Source organism: Macaca nemestrina, chromosome 8, assembly GCF_043159975.1.
Source record: "Macaca nemestrina isolate mMacNem1 chromosome 8, mMacNem.hap1, whole genome shotgun sequence".
Classification (NCBI taxonomy): domain Eukaryota; kingdom Metazoa; phylum Chordata; class Mammalia; order Primates; family Cercopithecidae; genus Macaca; species Macaca nemestrina.
Window position 1 is genome coordinate 45,470,136 of NC_092132.1, and position 22,027 is coordinate 45,492,162.

The window sequence follows — 22,027 nt, forward strand, 5'->3', positions numbered from 1 at the left end:
CAAACATTTACTAAGTATCGAATGTGCCAGGCATTATGCTAGATTGTAGGCATAAAAAGGTGAATACAACACACTGCCCTTTTTCAGGCAGGAAAACATCCATGAGAACAAATATTAGGAAATAATGTTGACTCTTATCCATGTTCTGACTAGGTATAGTTTTAGCACAGAGGAGAGAATGATGGGGTGGGGGGACAATAGGACAGTGAAGTCTCAGCAAGAGTGATGATACTTGCATTGGGCCGTGAGGGAGTTTGCCAGCTGGAAGGCATTTATTCCACTTGATAAAGTCTAACCGAGCTAATTCTTATAAGGCTTACTCTTATTAAGTGTTTACTATGTGCCAGATATTGTCTTAATGCTTTTCATGTAATAATGAATTTATTCTTCACAAGAATCCCATGAGGTCAAGGATGTCATTCTCATCACTTCACAGATGAAACTAATGCACAGAAAGGCTAAGAAATTCCCAACATCACACAGCTAATTAACTGGTAGAGCTAGACTTTGAATCAGGTCATTCTATTGCTAAAGCCCATGCCCTTAACCACTAAGCTGTGCTGCTTCTCAGTATTGATTGTGGTAATATACAAAGAGATGGCTGGAGCAATCTTAGTCAAACATTGCTCTGGATTGTGAAAAGTTGGAAAGAACCAGTTGTACAACAAGGACATTGGTTACTAAATTATGATATATCTATATAGTAGAACATTCTCTAGCCATTAAAAATGTTCTAGGAGAATAATCAATGATGGGAAAAGATGTTCTGCTCATTGATCTTTTTTAAAAACTAGCTACTAAAAATCAGTATGGTTTCATCTAAAGTGTATGCGTATGTGTGTGTTTGTGTCTATAAAGAAAAGACTGGAAGGATTTATTTATCCAACAAATATTTATTAAGCACCTACCAAGGGCCAGGCCAAATCCTGAGGATACAACTGTGATCAAAATAGTCTACCCTGTTAGAGCTTACAGTGTCAGAGGAAGGACAAATGAGTGTTAGACAAGACAATTATAAGAGTGTGATTAGTGCCACAAGGGAAGAAACACAGTATGCTATGGGAGTACCTGAGATGGACGTCTCTCCTGGACTGAAAGTCACAGAAAGCTTACTAGAGGAAAGTATGCTTAAACTGAGACCTTAATAATAGGTGAGAGTTAACTAAGCTAATGGCACAACAGGGCAGAACAATTAGAAAAAAAATCAGTTATAATTATGTCCAAATGCTGTCTTTTTGCTCAAAATTATAATTGTATAGCTTCACAAATTTGTTTTATTTCATGAGCCTTATATTCCATAGTTAGGAGGCTAATTGAATAATATAAAATAGGCTTTTTCTTTTTTTTTCTTTTTTTTGAGACACCGTCTTACTCTGTTGCCCAGGCTGGAGTGCAGTGGTGTGATCATGGCCCACTGCAGTGTTGACCTCCCTGGGCTCAGGTAATCCTCCCACCTCAGCCTCCCCAGTAGCTGGGACTACAGGCATGCACCACCACACCCAGCTAATATTTTGTATATTTTTGTAGAGATAGAGTTTCACCATGTTGCCCAGGATGGTCTGGAACTCCTGGGCTCAAGCCATCTGCTCGCCTCGGCCTCCCAAATTGTTGGGATTACAGGCATAAGCTACCATACCTGACCTAAATAGGCTTTATTCTAAGGTGATGCTTAATTGAGTATGAAGTGCTAATTGTCACAATGTAACATATTAAGTTTTTTTCACACTTACACCAAATTATATATAAAGTTTTACATGAAAGACATCAGAATTTTTATTTCTTTCATAATATCCATGGGAGAGCTATTACAATGCCCAACATATTCTGGGTACTTAATAAATGTTAGTTCATTTCTGGGCCTAAAGTGAGAAGTTTCCAATTTGTTTGCTTTCTGATGATTTGGAAAACAATGTCTTTGACAGAGAAATGCCATAATTCAAGCGAAATTACCTCTTTATTTTAAAAAAAATGATAGTCCTACACCTGTGACTTTAAAACTAGCTCATTTTGGGCAAAGGACATGAACATATACTTCTCAAAAGGTATATAAATGACCAATCAAGAAACATATGAAGAAATGCTCAGCATCACTAATCATCAGAGAAATGCAAGTCAAAACCACAGAGAGATACCATCTCACACCAATCAGAATGGCTATTATTAAACAGTCAGAAAACAACAGCTGCTTGGTGAGGCTGCAGAGAAAAGGGGGCACTTACACACTATTTGTGGGAATGTAAATTAGTCCAGCCATGTGAAAAGCAGTCTGGAGATTTCTCAAAGAAATTGAAACACAGCTACCATTTGACCCAGCCATCCCATTACTGTATGTATACCCCAAGAAGAATAAATAATTCTGCCAAAAAGATAAATGTACACATATGTTCATCACTGCACTATTCACAGTAGCAAAGACATGCAATCAACCCAGGTGCCCATCAGTAGTAGACTGGATAAAGAACATGTGGTACATATACACCATGGAATACTACATAGCCATGAAAAAATGAAATCATATCCTTTGCAGCAGTGTGGGTGGAGCTGGAGGCCATTAGCCTAAGAGAATTAATGCAGGAAAAGAAAACCAAAAACCACATGTTCTCACTTATAAGTGTGAGCTAAACATTGGGCACACATGGACATAAATATGGGAATAATAGACACTGCTGACTACTAGAAGGGGTAGTGAGGGGAGGATGGGTTGAAAACCTACCTGTTGGGTACTATGTTCACTACCTAAATGACAGGATCTGTACCCCAAACCTCAGCATCATGCAATATTCCCATGTAACTAACTTGCACATGTACCCCCTGTGTCTAAAATAAATGTTGACAATTTTTTAAATGGCACATTTTAATGTATGATCATTAATTTTAGGTTATCTATAAAGAGAATAATACGATAGGGTAACTACACAGCATGGATAATAAAAGACATAAAATGGCACACCTGTTGACAACCAGCATGCCCATTACCCTTTTTGAGCCTAAATCACCTTGGTGTAGAAGCAAGACTGGACAGGAAAGCTTTTATATCCACCTGTAGGTGGAGTTAGGTGCCTATTCTCAATGTTCTCCTAGGATACTATGTATACCTCTATCATAAAATGTATTAACTATCCAGAATTGGAGTAACGTGTTTTCACACTTCTCCAGTGGAGATTGAACCTTAAAAGGGTAGGGGCTCAGCTCAGTGTCTGGTGTATAACAGGCCCTCATTATATGGTGGTTAAATGAGTCAAAGTAGATACTAATGTCATTCCTTTGCCTAGAGGAACAAGTGATCAGGATTATATGAAATCTGTATTTATGTCATGTACATGTATCAAAGTCTTAGGTTCCTCAAATCCAAGAGAAAGAAAATCTATACTTTTTTAAAGACAGCCTTGAAATATATCACTGCCTTCTTGACCTAAAGTTGAAATGTATATATTAATTGAAACACATATTGATACAGTTCTATTAAGTGTTCTGGTAGTTCATTAATTATATACCATTCTATCTTTCCTTCTTCTGTTCAGGACTTATGCCATTCTCATTGTGATGAGTCTGTCATCCAGAAGAAAATTACGACTATTATCAACTGCTTTATTAATTCCAGTATTCCACCAGCTTTACAAATTGACATTCCAGTAGAGCAAGCCCAAAAGATTATTGAACACCGGAAGGAGTTAGGACCATATGTATTTAGAGAGGCACAGGTAAGAGATCAGGGCATGTGGCTAAGCATATTTTAAAATAGATTGATAATCCTTTTAAAGATAGATATCCTTTTGGGCCAGGCATGGTGGCTCATGCCTGTAATCCCAGCACTTTGGGAGGCTGAGGCAGGCAGATTGTTTGAGCTCAGGAGTTGCCAGCCTAGGCAACATAGCAAAACCCCGTCTCTTAAAAAAAAAAAAAAAAAAAGTAAATAAAAACTGAAAAGATAGATATCCTTTTAAAGCTTGTACATTATTCATATTTGACAAGGTTCCAGTCATCCCAATACTGGGACTTATTCTATTTAATTTAAATAATCTTTGCATATGTGACTGAAATATAAAAAGCTAGTAACTTAAATGCAATTTTTTTCATGATCATATACAGTAAATGAAATTAAATATTACCTTTTGGCTTTCCACGGTTACCATTTTTGTTTTTAACTTGTTAAACTCCAGCTAATTCCTCCTTTCTTTTTCAACATATTTCCTTTTAAAATATCTGCTACCACAAAAATGTGTAAAATAGGTGTGTCCCAAGATTTGTGTATTTTTAAAGATTAGAATATTCACATAGCTCATAAAATAAGTGAGAGGAGATTTAAGTACTCTACCAACATAAAGTATACAAACTCATGAAAGGAAAATTGTGCCTGTTAACCTGCTCAAGTTACTTCTTTTTAAGATAAATAATAGAAAACAGTGACTTGGTGAACATAATTTATTTGCATTTTAAAAAGCCTTTTAGTGATGTTGTTCCTAAAAAATGATTAAGAAAAATAAATTATAATGGGGTAATAGGGAAGGCCATGTCATGAATGAAGTGATATGAAACAGAGATTTAGGGTATTATTGCCCTTGAGCATGGTAAAAGGCGATTATTCTTACATTCATTTGTGAGCCAGCTGTGTTCTAAGTCCTCTAAGGAACCAAAAGTGAACTCACAATCCAAATTACGCATTAAAATAGGCAGAAATATAGAGGAATGATTGAGGACGTGCTATAGAGAAATGGTGAAAACATGGTGTCAGAATGGTAACATCTGTTAATGAAAAGATCTTAGAGATAGCTTAGCCTAGCCTGGGTTTCCTAGTAACCAGGCCAGGACTTATCCATTGATATCAAAGGCCTTGAGTCTGATGGTAAATGTCTGGAGCTGCCAATACCAGTCAGTTCTGGTATACTCTTCAAGGATTGTAACCAAAGAATTTTATTGGAGTCCTCTAGCCTATGACTTCTACCTGATTTTCTAAAAGGGAGTCCTACTAGATATATCTTAAATATGGACGTTAGAGCATCTGAAAATAAATAATCTTTATTTAGGGGCCTCATCCCACTGAATCTGTTGTTATTCCTCTTTTCCCAAGGAAGTTTAGAGAATGGCATTGCCGTCTACCCCAGGATACAAGCCACAGATCTGGTTGGCCATCTCCATGTCTTCCCTCTTCTTCATTTCCTTACCTCCATATCTAATCCATTCCTAAAACTTTCCTAGTTGTCTCCTCGTTATCTGTCATTCTATCCACACCTCCACTCACCTACCTCATTTTAGATCTGCAACATGACTCATAATGTATTACAGAAACTCCCTGCCTCTGGATTCTCACCAAACCATCCAACTAAGGGTAGACAGAGCAATCCTTTTTTAATGTATATCTGATCATGTCACTTCTCTGCTTAAAATATTTCAATTCCGGCCAAGCACACTGGCTCACACCTGTAAGTAATCCCAGCACTTTGGGAGGCCAAGGCAGGAGGATTGCTTGAGGCCCGGAGTTCAAGACCAGCCTAGGCAATATAGTGAGATCCTATCTCTACAAATAATAATTTAAAAAATATTTCAGATACTTTCCACTGCCCTCAGAATGAAGTCCATACTCCTAGATATCTCTGTAGCTACATCTTTTACCACTCCCTGCCGTCTCTGCCCTAGTCTAATTGAAATAATTATAGTTTCATAAGTGGCCCTTACTGCTTTCTCTTCTGAGTTTTTTGCAGTATCATCTTCTCTCCCTTGTTTTTACCCCTGTCGCAGCACTTATCACACTCAATTGAAAGTGATTATTCCCATGTCGACTTTCCCATTAGATTGTAACCTCTTTGAGGGCAGGGAATGGTTCTTATTTATCTTTGCACTTCAAATGCCAGGCATAGAGGAGACATTTTTAGGATACATAAATGAATGATGTGAGAAGAAATATATCATGACAGAAAGGAGTAAGATCAAATTGGAAATGAGAGCAAAGTTGAGCAGAAGGGCTGAATAGTAAATTTAAAACTGCTGACAGTTTTAGCATTGGTATCAGTGCAGCCTCTGTCTATCCCTCACTCCCACTATCAATAACCTGAAAGTTTGCATCACCCAGTCAAATTTTCGCTGGCCCCTTTTGCTCATACTAAAGCCATTATTTATTTACTGGCAGTGAGTAAAGTAGCTCTATGTTTATTAAAACATTTTCTTATCCACAATTTGGTTATCTTTTAAGATTACAAAGGTACAGGGTAATTTTAATTAACAATATATATTAACCTACAATCTCAATTGCAACTTTTAACAATAGAGTGGTTTTATGTCCTAATTGGGTGACTTTTACTAGAAAGCCTTCAAAATGGAAATATATATATTCAAGAACTGGGAGTGACTCAGGTTTTGGAAAGATAACTGAGAAGTATGATTAATAGAGGAGGAGGAGTATTTAAGCTTCAGTTCATAATAAAAACTGCCATGATCCCTTAACATTGGAACAGGGGATTACTTAATTAAGTGTATGGCAGGTAAATGTAAATGAAAGTGTCTTAAAAGCCTGCGTTTCATCAAATAAAGTATCTCTAGATTTTACATTTACACTCCCAAGAGGCTACAGAATTCAATAACAAAATTGTATTTTAAAAGGAGTGAATAATTTTAGTATTACTAATAACATTCATGTATGGAAAAGAGGAGTAATGAAATATGCCATTTCAGGTCTCTTGATCACTGCAGCATTTACTTTTTAAAGATTCTTCTTTTCCCCTATGAGTTGGCTTGGAGCCTAATGGGATGGTTCATTTTTTTCCAGGGCATTAGGTAAAGGCCATTCCTAGCAATAAGATGTTGAACTTGATCTTATGTGGCAAGTCCTACCTTCTTGAAGTAATGTATACCTCTGGAACTAATGGAAAAACTTGGCATGAGAATTAGAGCAACTATTCTTATCTCTATAAATATCACAATTAATCACTTAAAGTGTCCTTATAGAAAGCATTTGTCCAGGATACCGTTCTGCTTTTTAAATGTTACTTTTCTTGCTCTCACATAAAAGTAAGAGATTATATCATTTAAAAGTTACTCAAGATTTATCCTTAGATCTGCAGCTTTGTTTAAGAGCTTTTCCAGAGGCAAAATGGTATTTCCTTTCTCTAAAAGAAAGAAAAGAGGGAGGGGGGAGTTCCCTTGATGAACTGGATATTTGGAATACTTGCATAAAACAGCAGAGTGTATGGCAGATCAACTAGTATATGTTTTAAAAGAAAACATAAATTTCTTATTTTAAAAGACCTAATGGATTCTTTATTAATACAATCAATTGGTTAGGGAAACATAAAGAATAAAGTGAATTTTAAGTGTATTTAGTGTATGTTTTTTTTTTTTTTAAGAAAGACTTCTCATTGGTAATAAAAACCATTGATAATAAGCATGTGCTGAGCAAAACTATACCAAGATGTCTGGAGACAATAAGTTGGAGCAAACATGGTATATATTAAAGATAGAATAGTTAATCTGTTATTATGGTGAATAGAGTTTAAATTGGTACATTTGTATAAAATTGTAATCTGAGACTTTTTTTATACAGATGACAATTTTTGGGGTTCTGTTTAAATTCTGGCCTCAGTTCTGTGAGTTTAGGAAGAATTTAACAGATGAAAATATTATGAGTGTTTTAGAAAGAAGACAAGAATATAATAAGCAGAAAAAAAAATTGGCAGTCCTAGAAGACGAAAAATCTGGAAAGGTGAGACAAGACTCATTTTGGGTTTTATCAGACTTTTAAAAGGTATGTGATATGTGTGAATTATAGAATAATTTTGTCTGGGGATATATAGAGAGAAGTTATGGAATACAGATATTAGTGGATTTTAAGCCTTCAGTCAGAAGCTTCGGACTTTTGGAATTCCTCTAAATTCATTTCAAATGTCATCTCTTCTAAGTGAAGGCTTCCTTGACTTTCTGTGGCAACACAAGCAACTTGCATCCACTGCAATAACATTCCTCCCGCTTGTAGAACATGCTTTATATAGTCCTGTGATTAAGTTTTTACGTCTGTCACCTTCATCGGACTAAGATCCTCAATGATAGTATCTGCCTTATTCATCCATGTTTTATAAGCCCTTACACTAGTGTCCAGCACATGCTTAATTATTAATAATTGTTTATTGAATAAATCAGGAAATGAATGAACAAATATTATGTACTGGCAGGGGCAGCATTTTCAATATTAAAATTACAGAATGGGCTGGGCATGGTGCCTCACGCTTGTAATCCCAGCACTTTGGGAGGCCAAGGCGGGCGGATTACCTGAGCTCAGGAGTTCACAACCAGCCTGGGCAACACAGTGAAACCCCATCTCTACTTAAAAAAAAAAAAAAAAAAAAAAAATTAGCTGGGCGTGGCAGCATGCGCCTGTATTCTCAGCTACTTGGGAGGCTGAGGCAGGAGAATTGCTTGTACTCAGGAGGCAGAGGTTGCAGTGAGCCAAGATTATGCCCCTGCACTCCAGCCTGGGTGACAGAGCAAGATTCCGTCTAAAAAAAAAAAAAAAATTACAGAATGATACATTGTGAAATGTGTAAATGAGTCACAAATTGGCCAGCCTCCCTATTTGTCTACTATCTATCCATTCATTCATTCATTCATTCATTGTTCTCTTTCTCTCTTTATATTTATCCGTTTTAATTAAGAAGGGGTAATTGCTCCCAAATAACATGTTTCATCTTATTTATAAGCTTATGCCTATTTTATTTTTAAAAATAAATGTAAAGGACACCAAAAGACACAAAAATAATATAATGAACACTCACATTTATTTGTGTAGGCCAGAATAAACACTTTTAACATTTTGCCTTATTTTTCTTTTTCCCATTAGAAATAAAACATTGCAAATAGAGTAAGATCTAGTAACCTCAGCCCTGAGTTCTATAACCCTCCCTATACCTAGGATATATTTGTCCAGCTCTTTTTAAAAACAGTGTTTCATGCATATGGATGCATTCATAAACAACACAGAATACTATTTTTTATGTATTTTAACTTACATAAATGGTATCATATTGTATTAGTCTGCTCACTCTGCCATAAAAAGTACGTTTATTCTTTTTATTTTATTTTATTTCTTGCAATGGAGTCTCGCTGTGTCACCCAGGCTGGAGTGCAGTGGTGCAATCTCAGCTCATTGCAACCTCTGCTTCCCAGGTTCAAGTGATTCTTATGCCTCAGCCTCCTTAGTAGCTGGGACTATAGGCACACGCCACTATGCCAGGCTAATTTTTGTATTTTTAGTAGACAGGGTTTCACCATGTTGGCCAGGCTGGTTGCCAACTCTTGACTTCCAGTGATCTGTCCACCTCAGCCTCCCAAAGTGCTTGGATTACAGGTGTGAGCCACGGCGCCCTGTGATGTTCATTCTTTTTAATCAGCAAATACGCTTCCAGAAATTTATTCTAAAGGAGAGAATCAACTGGGTGCGGTAGCTCACACCTGTAATCCCAGCACTTTGGCAAGCCAGGGCAGGAGGATCGCTTGAGCCCAGGGGTTGGAGACCAGCCTGGGCAACATAGCAAGACCTCATCTCTACAAATAATTTAAAAATAAATAAATAAATAAATAAATAAGAGAATCATAAACATGCACAAAGATGTATATACACAGCATCACTTATAATAGTAAAAGTTGAAAATGACCCTTTTTTTTGGTCATCTAATTATTTTAATGGTAATATACACTATCATCTGGATATAAAAAGTCATGGACAGGTTCATCCTATGAAATGCTAGGCCTTGGGTCTTCTCAAATTTGTGCCACACTGGCAAAATATCTTGTCCTTTACAGAATATAATATAACCCTAGCCAGCTACACAGGAAATTGAGAAATAAAATACAGGGTTTCCATTATTAAAGCAAGAGTGAACTGTGTTGTTGATAACATTACCAGGTTAATTAAGGGTTATTAGTAATAAGAAAAAATAGGTACTTTTAAAATTCTGTCACCACTGCAAACAGATTTATCAGATGCTGGTTCAACAATATAGAATAATCTTAATATTACAAGTTCCTAATCAAATGCCAATATATTATTATTTTATTAATACCATCTATGCATAGTGACTACATTTTAATGTCTTTTCTTTGGGGCTTTTTTTTTTTTTTTTTGAGACGGAATCTCACTCTATCATCCAGTGCCATGGCATAATCTCAGCTCACTGCAACTTCCACCTCCCGTGATCAAGCGATTCTCCTGCCTCAGCCTCCTAAGTAGCTGGGATTACAGGTGCATGCCACCACACCCGGCTAATTTTTGTTATTTTTTGTAGAGGCGGAGTTTCACCATGTTAGCTAGGCTGGTCTCAAACTCTTGACCTCAAGTAATCTGCCCACCTTGGCCTCCCAAAGTACTGGAATTATAGGCGTGAACCACGGCACCTGGCCTTTGGGACTTTTTTTTAATGCATAGGGTTTTATTTTTGTTTTACATAATTATATCCTTCCTTTTTTTTTTTTTTTTTAGATAGAGTCTTGCTCTGTCATTCAAGCTGGAGTGCAGTGGCATGATCTCAGCTCACTGCAACTTCTGCCTCTCAGGTTCAAGCAATTCTTCTGCCTCAGACTCCCAAGTAGCTGAGATGACAGGCACCCAGCGCCACACCTGGCTAATTTTTGTATTTTTAGTAGAGATGGGGTTTCGCCATGTTGGCCAGGCTGGTCTCGAACTCCTGACCTCAAGTGACCCACCCACCTCGGCCTCGCAAAGTGCTGGGATTACAGACATGAGCAACTGCACCCGGTCTTATATCCATTCGTTATATGCAGTTTTAATCTTTTTTTTCTCATTACTGTTGTATCATAACCATTTTCTACATTAAACATTTTTTGTGAACACAGCATTTTATGACTAGATAATGTTCCATGGAAGGGTTATGGCCATGGGTTATTTAACCAAATGTTTAAATCTAAACATTTCTATCTCAGTGTTTCTTATGCTGTTGTAATATTGATCTTGTTGGGTAAAATCACTCCTCCCCAACCCCAGCCCACCACCAAAGTTTTGGGTTACTTCATGAAACTATACATTTCAATGTGTAATTACTGCTGAAAGGGTATAACCATTTTAAGGCATTCAATACATTTACAAATTACTCTCTCATGCGAGTAGTAACCAGGTTCCATTCTGCTCAGCTTCAAAGATCAGACAAGATACAAATTATTCTATTAAAAAGTGTATGCCAATTTAAAATGATCTGCAATCTAAATTGGCAGAAAATACAGATTTTGCTACACTTTTGTTAATATGCATTTTTTTATTATACTTTAATTTCTGGGATACATGTACATAATGTGCAGGTTTGTTACATAGGTATATATGTGCCATGGTAGTTTGCTGCACCCATCAACCCATCATCTGGGTTTTTTTGGTTTTTGTGTTTTTGTTTTTTTGTTTTATTGGTTTTTTTTTTTGAGATGGAGTCTCACTCTGTCGCCTGGGCTGGAGTGCAGTGGTGTGATCTCGGCTCACTCCAACCTCTGCCTCCCAGGTTCAAGCTATTCTTCTGCCTCAGTCTCCCAAGTAGCTGGGATTACAGGCGCCCGCCAGTATGCCCAGCTAATTTTTTCAATTTTTAGTAGAAATGGGGTTTCACCATGTTGGCCAGGCTGGTCTCGACCTCCTGACCTAGTGATTCACCCGCCTTGGTCTCCCAAAGTGCTGGGATTAAGGCATGAGCCACCGTGCCTGGCCATGTCATCTAGGTTTTAAGCCCCACATGCATTAGGTATTTGTCCTAATGCTCTCTCTCCCCTTGCCCCCACCCCTGACAGGCCCTGGTGTGTGATGTTCCCCTCTCTGTGTCCATGTGTTCTCATTGTTCAACTCCCACTTATGAGTGAGAACATGTGGTGTTTGGTTTTCTGTTCCTGTGTTAGTTTGCTGAGAATGATGGTTTCCAGCTTCTTCCATGTCCCTACAAAGGACATGAACTCATCCTTTTTTATGGCTGCATAGTATTCCATGGTGTATATGTGCCACATTTTCTTAATCCAGTCTGTCATTGATGGGCATTTGGGTTGGTTCCAAGTCTTTGCTATTGTGAATAGTGCTGCAATAAACATACATGTGCATGTGTCTTTATAGTAGAATGATTTATAATCCTTTGGGTATATAGCCAGTAATGGGATTGCTGGGTCAAATGGTATTTCTGGTTCTAGATCCTTGAGGAATCGCCATACTGTCTTCCACAATGGTTGAACTAATTTACACTTCCACCAACAGTGTAAAAGTGTTCCTGTTTCTCTACATCCTCTCCAGCATCTGTTGTTTCCTGACTTTTTTTTTTTTTTTTTTTTTTTTTTTGAGATGGAGTCTTGCTAGTCAACCAGGCTGGAGTGCAGTGGCACAGTCTCCGCTCACTGCAAGCTCCACCTCTCAAGTTCACACCATTCTCCTGCCTCAGCCTCCTGAGTAGCTGGGACTACAGGCGCCTGCCACCACACCCATCTAATTCTTTGTATTTTTAGTAGAGACAGGGTTTCACCATGTTAGCCAGGATGATCTTGATCTCCTGACCTCGTGATCCACCCTCTTTGGCCTCCCAGAGTGCTGGGATTACAGGTGTGAGCCACCATGCCTGGCCTATTTCCTGACTTTTTAACGATCGCCATTCTAATTGGTGTTAGATGGTATCTCATTGTGGTTTTGATTTTTATTTCTCTAATGACCAGTAATGATTAACTATTTTTCATATGTTTGTTGGTCACGTAAATGTCTTATTTTTAGAAGTGTCTGTTCATATCCTTTGCCCACTTTTTGATGGGATTGTTTGTTTTTTCCCTGTAAATTTGTTTAAGTTCCTTGTAGATTCTGGATATTAGACCTCTGTCAGATGGATAGATTGCATATATTTTCTCCCAATCTGTAGGTTGCCTGTTCCCTCTGATAATAGTTTCTTTTGCTGTGCAGAAGCTATTTAGTTTAATTAGATCCCACTTGTCTATTTTGGCTTTTGTTGCAGTTGCTTTTGGTGTTTTAGTCATGAAGTCTTTGCCCATGCCTATGTCCTGAGTGGTATTGCCTAGGTTTTCTTCTAGGGTTTTTAATGGTTTTTGGTTTTATGTTTAACTCTTTAATCCATCTTGAGTTAATTTTTGTATAAGGTTTAAGAAAGGGGTCCAGTTTCAGTTTTCTGCACATGGCTAGTCAGTTTTCCCAACACCATTTATTAAATAGGGAATCCTTTCCCTATTGCTTGTTTTTGTCAGATTTGTCAAAGATCAGATGTTTATAGATGTGTGGTGTTATTTCTGAGGCCTCTGTTTTGTTCCATTGGTCTATATATCTGTTTTTGTACGAGTACCATGCTGTTTTTGTTACTGTAGTCATGTGGTATAGTTTGAAGTCAGGTAGTGTGATGCCTCCATCTTTGTTCTTTTTGCTGAGGATTGTCTTGGCTCTATGGGCTCTCTTTTGGTTCCATATGAACTTTAAAGTAGTTTTTTCTAGCTCTGTGAAGAAAGTCAATGGTAGCTTGATGGGAATAGTGTTGAATCTATAAATTACTTTGGGCAGTATGGCCATTTTCGTGATATTGATTCTTCCCATCCCACGATATTGGTTCTTCCTATTCATAAGCCTGAAATGTTTTTCCATTCGTTTGTGTCCTCTCTTATTTCCTTGAGCATTGGTTTGTAGTTCTCCTTAAAGAGGTTCTTCAGATCCCTTGTAAGTTGGATTTCTAGGTATTTTATTTTCTTTGTAGCAATTGTGAATGGGAGTTCACTCATGATTTGGCTCTCTGTCTATTATTGTCGTGGAGGAATGCTTGTGAGTTTTTGCACATTGATTTTGTATTCTGAGACTTTGCTGAAGTTGCTTATCAGCTTAAGGAATTTTTGGGCTGAGACGATGGGGTTTTCTAAATATAAAATCATGTCATCTGCAAACAGAGACAATTTGACTTCCTCTCTTCCTATTTGAATACCCTTTATTTCTTTCTCTTACCTGATTGCCCTGACCAGAACTTTCAGTACTATGTTGAATAGGAATGGTGAAAGAGGGCATCCTTGTTTTGTGCTGGTTTTCAAAGGGAATCCTTTCAGCTTTTGCCCATTCAGTATGATATTGGCTATGGGTTTTTCATAAATTGACCATATTATTTTGAGATATGTTCCATCAATACCTAGTTTATTGAGTGTTTTTAGCATGAAGGGGTGTTGAATTTTATCAAAGGCCTTTTCTGCATCTATTGAGATAATCATGTGGTTTTTGTTATTGGGTCTGTTTATGTGATGGATTACGTTTATTGATTTGCATATGTTGAACCAGCCTTGCATCCCAGGGATGAAGCCAACTTGATTGTGGTGGATAAGCTTTTTGATGTACTGCTGGATTCAGCTTGCAAATGTTTTATTGAGGATTTTTGCATTGATGTTCATCAGGGATATTGGCCTAAAATTTTCTTTTTTGTTGTGTATCTGCCAGGTTTTGGTATCAGGATGACGCTGGCCTCATAAAATGAGTTAGGGAGGGTCCCTCTTTTTCTATTGCTTGGAATAGTTTCAGAAGGAATGGTACCAGTTCCTCTTTGTACCTCTGGTAGAATTTGGCTGTGAATTCATCTGGTCCTAGGCTTTTTTTAGTTGGTAGGTGACTAATTACGCCTCAATTTCAGAACTTGTTATTGGTCTATTGAGGGATTCAACTTCTTCCTGGTTTAGTCTTGGGAGGGTGTATGTGTCCGTGAATATATCCATTTCTTCTAGATTTTCTAGTTTATTTGCATAGAGATATTTATAGTATTCTCTGATAGTAGTTTGTATTTCTGTGGGATCTGTGGTGATATCCCCTTTATCATTTTTTTTATTGTGTCTATTTGATTCTTCTGTCTTTTCTTCTTTATTAGTCTGGGTAGTGGTCTATTTTGTTAATCTTTTCAAAAAACCAACTCCTGGATTCAGTGATTTTTTTGAAGGGTTTTTGGTTTCTGTATCTCTTTTAGTTTTGCTCTGATCTTTGTTATTTCTTATTTTCCGCTAGCTTTTGAATTTGTTTGTTCTTTCTTCTCTAGTTCTTTTAATTGTGATGTTAGGGTGTCGATTTTAGATCTTTCCCGTTTTCTGATGTGGGAATTTAGTGCTATAAACTTCCCTCTTAACACTGTTTTAGCTGTGTCCCCGAGATTCTGGTACATTGTGTCTTTGTTCTAATTGGTTTCAAAGAACTTATTTATTTCTGCCTTAATTTTGTTATTTACCCAATAGTCATTCAGGAGCAGGTTGTTCAGTTTCCATGTAGTTGTGCAGTTTTAAGTGAGTTTCTTAATCCTGAGTTCTAGTTTGATTGCACTGTGGTCTGAGAGACTGTTTGTTATGATTTCTGTTATTTTGCATTCGCTGAGGAGTATTTTACTTCCAATTATGTTGTTGATTTTAGAATAAGTGTTACGTGATGCTGAGAAGAATGTATATTCTGTTGATTTGGGGTGGAGAGTTCTGTAGATGTCTATTAGGTCCACTTGGTCCAGAGCTGAGTTCAATCCTGAATATCCTTGTTAATTTTCTGTCTCATTGATCTGTCTAATATTGACAGGTGAGTATTAAAGTCTCCCATTATTATTGTGTGGGAGTCTAAGTCTCTTTGTAGGTCTCTAAGAACTTGCTTTATGAATCTCCTGTATTGGGTGCACATATATTTAGGATATTTAGGATAGTTAGCTCTTCTTGTTGCATTGATCCCTTTACCATTATGTAATGCCCTTCTTTGTCTTTTTTGATCTTTGTTGGTTTAAAGTCTGTTTTATCAGAGACTAGGATTTCTACCCCTGCTTTTTTTTGCTTTCCATTTTCTTGGTAAATATACCACCATTCCTTTATTTTGAGCCTATGCACATGAGATGGGTCTCCTGGATACAGCGCACTGATGGGTCTTGACTCTTTATCCAATTTGCCAGTTCGTGTCTTTTAATTGGGGCATTTAGCCTATTTACATAAGGTTAATATTGTTATATGTGAATTTGATCCTGTCATCATGATGCTAGCTGATTATTTTTCACATTACTTGATACAGTTTCTTCATAGTGTCATTGGTCTTTGTATTTTGGTGTGTTTTTGCAGTGACTGTTACCAGTTTTTCCTTTCTATATTTAGTGCTTCCTTCAGGAGCTCTTGTAAGGCAAGCCTGGTGGTCACACAATCCCTCAGCATTTGTTTGTCTGTAAAGGATTATTTCGCCTTCACTTATGAAGCTTAGTTTGGCTGGATGTGAAATTCTGAGTTGAAAATTCTTTTCTTTAAGGATGTTGAATATTGGCCCCCACTCTCTCCTGGCTTACCCTACAGGGTTTCTGCCAAGAGATCCACTGTTAGTCTGATGGGCTTCCCTTTTTAGGTATCCTGACCTTTGTCTCTGGCTGCCCCTAACATTTTTTCCTTCATTTCAACCTTGGAGAATCTGATGATTACGTATCTTGGGGTTGCTCTTCTCGAGGAGTATCTTAGTGGCATTCTCTGTATTTCCTGAATTTGAATGTTGGCCTGTCTTGCTAGGTTGGGGAAATTCTCCTGGATAATATCCTGAAGTGTTTTTTCCAGCTTGGTTCCATTCTCCCTGTCACTTTCAGGTACACCAATCAAATGTAGATTTGGTCTTTTCACATAGTCCCATATTTCTTGGAGGCTTTGTTTGTTCCTTTTCATTCTTTTTCTCTAATCTTGTCTTCACAAGTTATCATGAAGTTGATCTTCAATCCATTCTTCTGTTTGATCAGTCTGGCTATTGATATTTGTGTATGCTTCATGAAGTTCTTGCGCTGTGTTTTTCAGCTCCATTAGGTCCCAGGTTGACTTCACACTGCTGTGCTGGCAGCGAGAATTTCAAGCCAGAGGATCTTAGCTTGCTGGGGTCCTTGGGGATGGGACCCACTGAGTGAGACCACTTGGCTCCCTGGCTTCAGCCCCCTTTCCAGGGGAGTGAATGGCTCTGTCTCACTAGGGTTCCAGGCTCCACTGGGATACCAAAAAAAAAAAAAAACCTGGAGCTAGCTCGGTGTCTGCCCAAATGGCTGCCTACTTTTGTGCTTGAAACCCAGGGCTCTGGTGGCCTAGGCATCCAAGGGAATCTCCTGGCCTGCGGGTTGCAAAGACCGTGGGAAAAGCATAGTATCTGGGCTGGAGTGCATCGTTCCTTACGGCACAGTCCCTCATGGCTTACCTTGGCTAGTGGAGGGAGTTCCCCAACCCCTTGCACTTCCCGGGTGAGGCAACACCCCACCCTGCTTCTGCTCACACTCCATGGGCTGTACCCACTGTCTAACCAGTCCCAATGAGATGAACCGGTACCTCAGGAGGAAATGCAGAAATCACCCTCCTTCTGTGTTGGTCTCGCTGGGAGCTGCAGACCTGAGCTGTTCCTATTCAGCCATCTTGCCAGATGAGGTACCTAAAATAGTCAAATTCATAGAAACAGAAAGTAGAATAGAGGTTGCCAGGGTCTAGGGATAGAAGGCAATGAGGAATTATTATTTAATGGGTACAGAGCTTCTGTTTCAGATAATGAAGTTCTAGAAATGAAAAGTAGTTGGTATGGACTACATATTTTTGTTCCTCAAAATTCATACGTTGAAACTCTCATATTATTTTTAAAGACTAATTTGAAAGGCGTGAAATGTTGTTCTTATTTTCATGGCTTTGATTAGTAGGGATATTGAAAAATTGTCCATTTTTGTTAAGCAGTAGCATTTCCTCTTTGGGGAAGCTTCTGTGGTATCTCTTCTTTACTCCTCTGTTGGCTTTTTTCCTTAAAGATTTGTATTAAATGAAATGCAATTATGCATGGTTCTTTTTTGTTATAATTACTTCAAATGTGTTTTTCTCTTAAATTTGGGTAAGTTATTTTTTTCTTTTTTTAAAGAAATTTAATTAATTTTTTATTTGTCTAGATTTAGGAGTACAAGTGCAGTTGTGTTACATGGGTATGTTGTGTGTGGTAAAGTCTAGGCTTTGAAGTATACTCATCACCCAAATAGTGTATGTTGTACCCAACAGGTTGTATTTCATCCTTCACTTGCCTCCCACTCTCCCAACTTTTGGAGTCACCAGTGTCTGTTACTCTACTCTGTATGTCTGTGTGTACCTATCATTTAGCTCCCACTTACAAGTGAGAACATGTGGTTTTTGACTTTCTGTTTCTGAGTAAGAACATGACCTAAATTTCTAATGAGTGTTGCTAATTAAATTATCTATGAAACACCCTTTTCCTAGAATATTATCTGTTGAAAGTGATTATATTCATTTTATCATTCAGCAAACCTTTTAGTGCATAAGATCATTCATCCACTGAAAATGGTGATGTAACTTATTAATTTCATCATTCAGCAAATTATTTGAGTGCATACTATGTGGCAGACACTGTTCTACAGCAGATAAACAATGGTAAATAATACAGAGGCCCAGTGTACATTCCAGTTCTATATTTTCACATTTTCACAACATATTCTACATGAAAAGGCAGATTTAAAAAGAGCAAATATAGTTAGATTCTATTTGTATAAAATTTATATAATAAAATATAAAGATTAAAATTGTGAATCTACACATTTTCCCTAGTGAGAAATATGGATGGATGTTCATGAAAATGTTTATAGTGGTTTTTCTTGGATTCCAGAATTTGGGAATGATTTTTACTTTCAACTTAATCATTTCTCTCATTTATTTTAAAGCATTTTTATATTAGTATGAAATAAAATTAAAGATCAAAGCAGGAGACTGTCACATTAGTGATATTGACTTGATGAAACCTCAAGTGCAGCACTCACTATGAAATATTGTGTTGTATGATGTTACAACTCCTTAACCATAATTTTATATTAACATAGCATTATCTTTTTTGGGGAATAATTTAATTTAATATAATTACAGGATGGAATCAAACAATATGCAAATACTTCAGTGCCTGCTATCAAAACTGCTCTACTCAGTGATTCCTTCCTAGGCCTCCAACCATATGGCCGACAGGTAAGCATGCAAGATGGTGCAGACCTCATTTCCCCTCTAGAGCACTGGATAGTGGAATGCAGCAACTCAGTCATTGTACAGTACTAGAAATGTGTTTGTTTGAAAATAAGCCTACAATTATAATAGTAGGAGAGATTGAAGGGAGTTTCTTTGAGCCTTCAGAGAGCGTTAAAATTTCAGCCAATCCCAGATAGTTTAATAAAGAAAAATAACTTCTTGAGATACATGAGGAAGACTTAAATTGCAGAAGTTGAAATGATCACCTTGTTGGAAAAGAAAATAAGACAGATACGGTGTAATAGAGAGAACAAGATGGAATATATATAGGATGTTGTATTCTTGGGTTAAAAAATGACAGAAGAATGTCAAATGCTTAGTCTCAAATTTTTAGTTTTTTGAAGTAGTCATAAAATTAACCATACATGGCCACCAACCAATACATTATGGTGTCTGTGTTCACATTTACATTTATAACTAGTACATTACTGTTACTTCCCTGAAATTTCATATGTTTAACTTATGTCTATTTTTGATGACTTGTATTGAAAGCATTTGTATCTTGGGATAATACTAACTCAAGAAACAATCTTTTTGGCATTTAGGAATGTCAAGGAAGTTCAGTTACCCAGCTAAGATAACTGGCCAGCTATGAAGCTATTATTGAGAGAAGAGAAATAGCCAATTTTGTGGAACTGTATACTGAAAGAGATATCTAAAAGCCTATGATACCTAGTAAATAATACCGTTCATTAGCAAATGACTAGCATTAAATTTTAGAAACAGTGTGAAAGAGGGAAATGTCCAGTTAAAGATACTAGGTTTCTTCTTTTTTTTTTTTTTTTTTTTTTTTTGAGGCAGGGTCTTGCTCTGTCACCCAGGCCGGAGTGCAGTGGTACGGTAACTCTTTGCAGGTTAAAAGGTGTAAGGGCTCTTTGCAACCTCAACTTCCTAGGCTCAAGGAATCCTTACTTCAGTCTCCCAGGTAACTGGGACTACAGGCGCACACTACCATGCCTGGCTAATTTTTTTGTATTTTTTGTAGATATAAGGTTTTGCCATATTTCCCAGGCTGGTCTCAAACTCCTGGACTTGTGCAATCCTCACACCTTAGCCTCCCAAAGTGCTAGGATTACAGTCGTGAGGTAACAGGCTTCTAATCTTTGTTTTATCACAAGTCAGTATTAACCCCGAAACCTGGATATAATCACATAATTTCCTTTGAGCCACTTACCTTATCTGTTAAAAGAGAGAGCGAGTAAGGGATGATGATGATGATGATGATGATGATGATGATGATGATGATGCTATCTTGTCATATTCAAGGTTTTTGTAAGAAACTAAAAAATTTTTAGAAACCAAAGATATTTTATAAATATACATGTAGCTTATTATGACTTCTGTTTAAAGTATACATGTTGAATTACTTTAGCAATTTGTAAAGTAATAATACACTGACATTTTGTAGATGTAGATACCCTATACAGTTGTTCCTCAGTATCCACTGTGGGGTGGTTCCAAGACTACCTGCAGATTTCAAAATCTGAAGATGCTCATGTCCCTGATATAAAACAACATGGTATTTGCATATAACCTATCCACATCCTCCCATATACTTTGAATCACCTCTAGATTACACATATTACCTAAGTATTATACTATAGCATAAGTAAATGCTATGTATATAGTTATACTATATATTTTATTTGTATTATGTTTTGTTGATTTTAAAAAATATTTTTGATCTGCAATTGGGTTGAATCTGAAGATGCAGAAGCTGTGGATGTGAAGGGCTCACTGTATATGCATTTGTTTTAAATAGATTTTGCACATTGAAGAATTGTAATGAATCCAAATGCAAAATTACTCTCCCCCTAAAACTTGATTTACGTCAAATGGAATATATAGAGATCTTTCCTAAGCACTAAATTTAATATCAAATTGAATATATAAAGATGACTGAATAGCTGTCAAGATATCTGTAAAGCTTTTGTTAACATTGATTCACTGAGAAATAGAATATCACCACCCTCACGTTCCCACCCCATCTCCTCCCTTCGAACCAGGGAATTTAAATATTTTGTCAAGGCTATGGAAGAAAATACACTTACTTTATCATAAATATTTGTATGAAAATGGACTAAGGTAGGTTGATAATAATTTGTGGTACCCAGTTAAAAGGTGACCTGGGCACGTTCAGTTGGTGAAAATTCATATCATTATAAACTTGTGATGTGCACTTTTCTTTATGTGTGTTATACTTTAATACAAATTTAAATGAAGAGGCTGATAGAAGACATCTTACCTTCAGTTTATTTCCTAAGGCAAACATTTCAGAATTAACTTTGAAAATTGTTTTTTTAGCCAACCTGGTGCTACTCAAAGTATATAGAAGCCTTAGAACAGGAGAGAATTCTTCTTAAGATCCAAGAAGAACTAGAAAAAAAGTTGTTTGCGGGTAATTTTTGCTTTTTGCCTACAAGGTTACTTTTTTGTCTTTTATCACAGATTAATTTTAGAAGACTTTGCCAATATTTACTTTACTGTTTTTCTTATCTCTTTTATTTTCATGCAGGCTTGCAACCTCTCACAAATTTTAAGGCTAGTGCTTCAACTATGTCTTTGAAAAAGAATATGTCTGCCCACAGCAGCCAGAGTGAGTTCCCAGTGTAGTCTATCTTCAGTTCGTTCTTTCTTTTTGTTGGAGTTCTGCCTCTCACCTGGCCATTCAGAATGTACAGGGAGGAAGCGGGGAGGACCGACCCCTCCACCCTGTTCTGCCCCCCAACTCAGGAGAATTTCTCCATGTGTGTGAATCCTGCTTCTCTCTGTCTCGATTCCTCTCCTCTGCTACGGAGGAAAGACTAACATATATACATAAAACTTCATGTCTTTTCCAGAGTGACAGCATTCATGTGAGTGTTTCCATCCTGCTGCTGATAGGCTCAAGGTATGTCATAGTCTGAATGTTGGTTGGTCCCACACATGTCCTCTTAATACACTCATTCATGTACATGCACGCATGCACATACACACAGCATACCACACATATAACATGTCCCACTAATAAATCGAT

General features: G+C 37.2%; 1 protein-coding gene across 13 annotated transcripts in view; it reads left to right on the forward strand.

Annotated features, from left to right (window-relative positions):
* Positions 1-22,027, forward strand: part of LOC105476133 (regulator of G protein signaling 22) — a 177,310-nt gene that overhangs the window by 136,019 nt on the left and 19,264 nt on the right. For 10 of the 13 annotated variants that reach the window (XR_011606381.1, XM_071067477.1, XM_071067478.1 and 7 more), the window contains 6 exons: positions 3,522-3,701; positions 7,535-7,693; positions 18,859-18,954; positions 21,316-21,409; positions 21,527-21,607; positions 21,852-21,901. Coding sequence is in view for 12 of the 13 variants with exons in the window: in XM_071067477.1 (XP_070923578.1) it covers positions 3,522-3,701; positions 7,535-7,693; positions 18,859-18,954; positions 21,316-21,409; positions 21,527-21,607; positions 21,852-21,856 (615 nt within the window). In the remaining variant the exon portion in view is untranslated. Of the gene's footprint in view, positions 1-3,521; positions 3,702-7,337; positions 7,461-7,534; positions 7,694-18,858; positions 18,955-19,556; positions 19,679-21,315; positions 21,410-21,526; positions 21,608-21,851; positions 21,902-22,027 lie in introns of those variants that run through there. The other 3 variants (XM_071067476.1, XM_071067474.1, XM_071067479.1) reach the window with 3 other exon arrangements.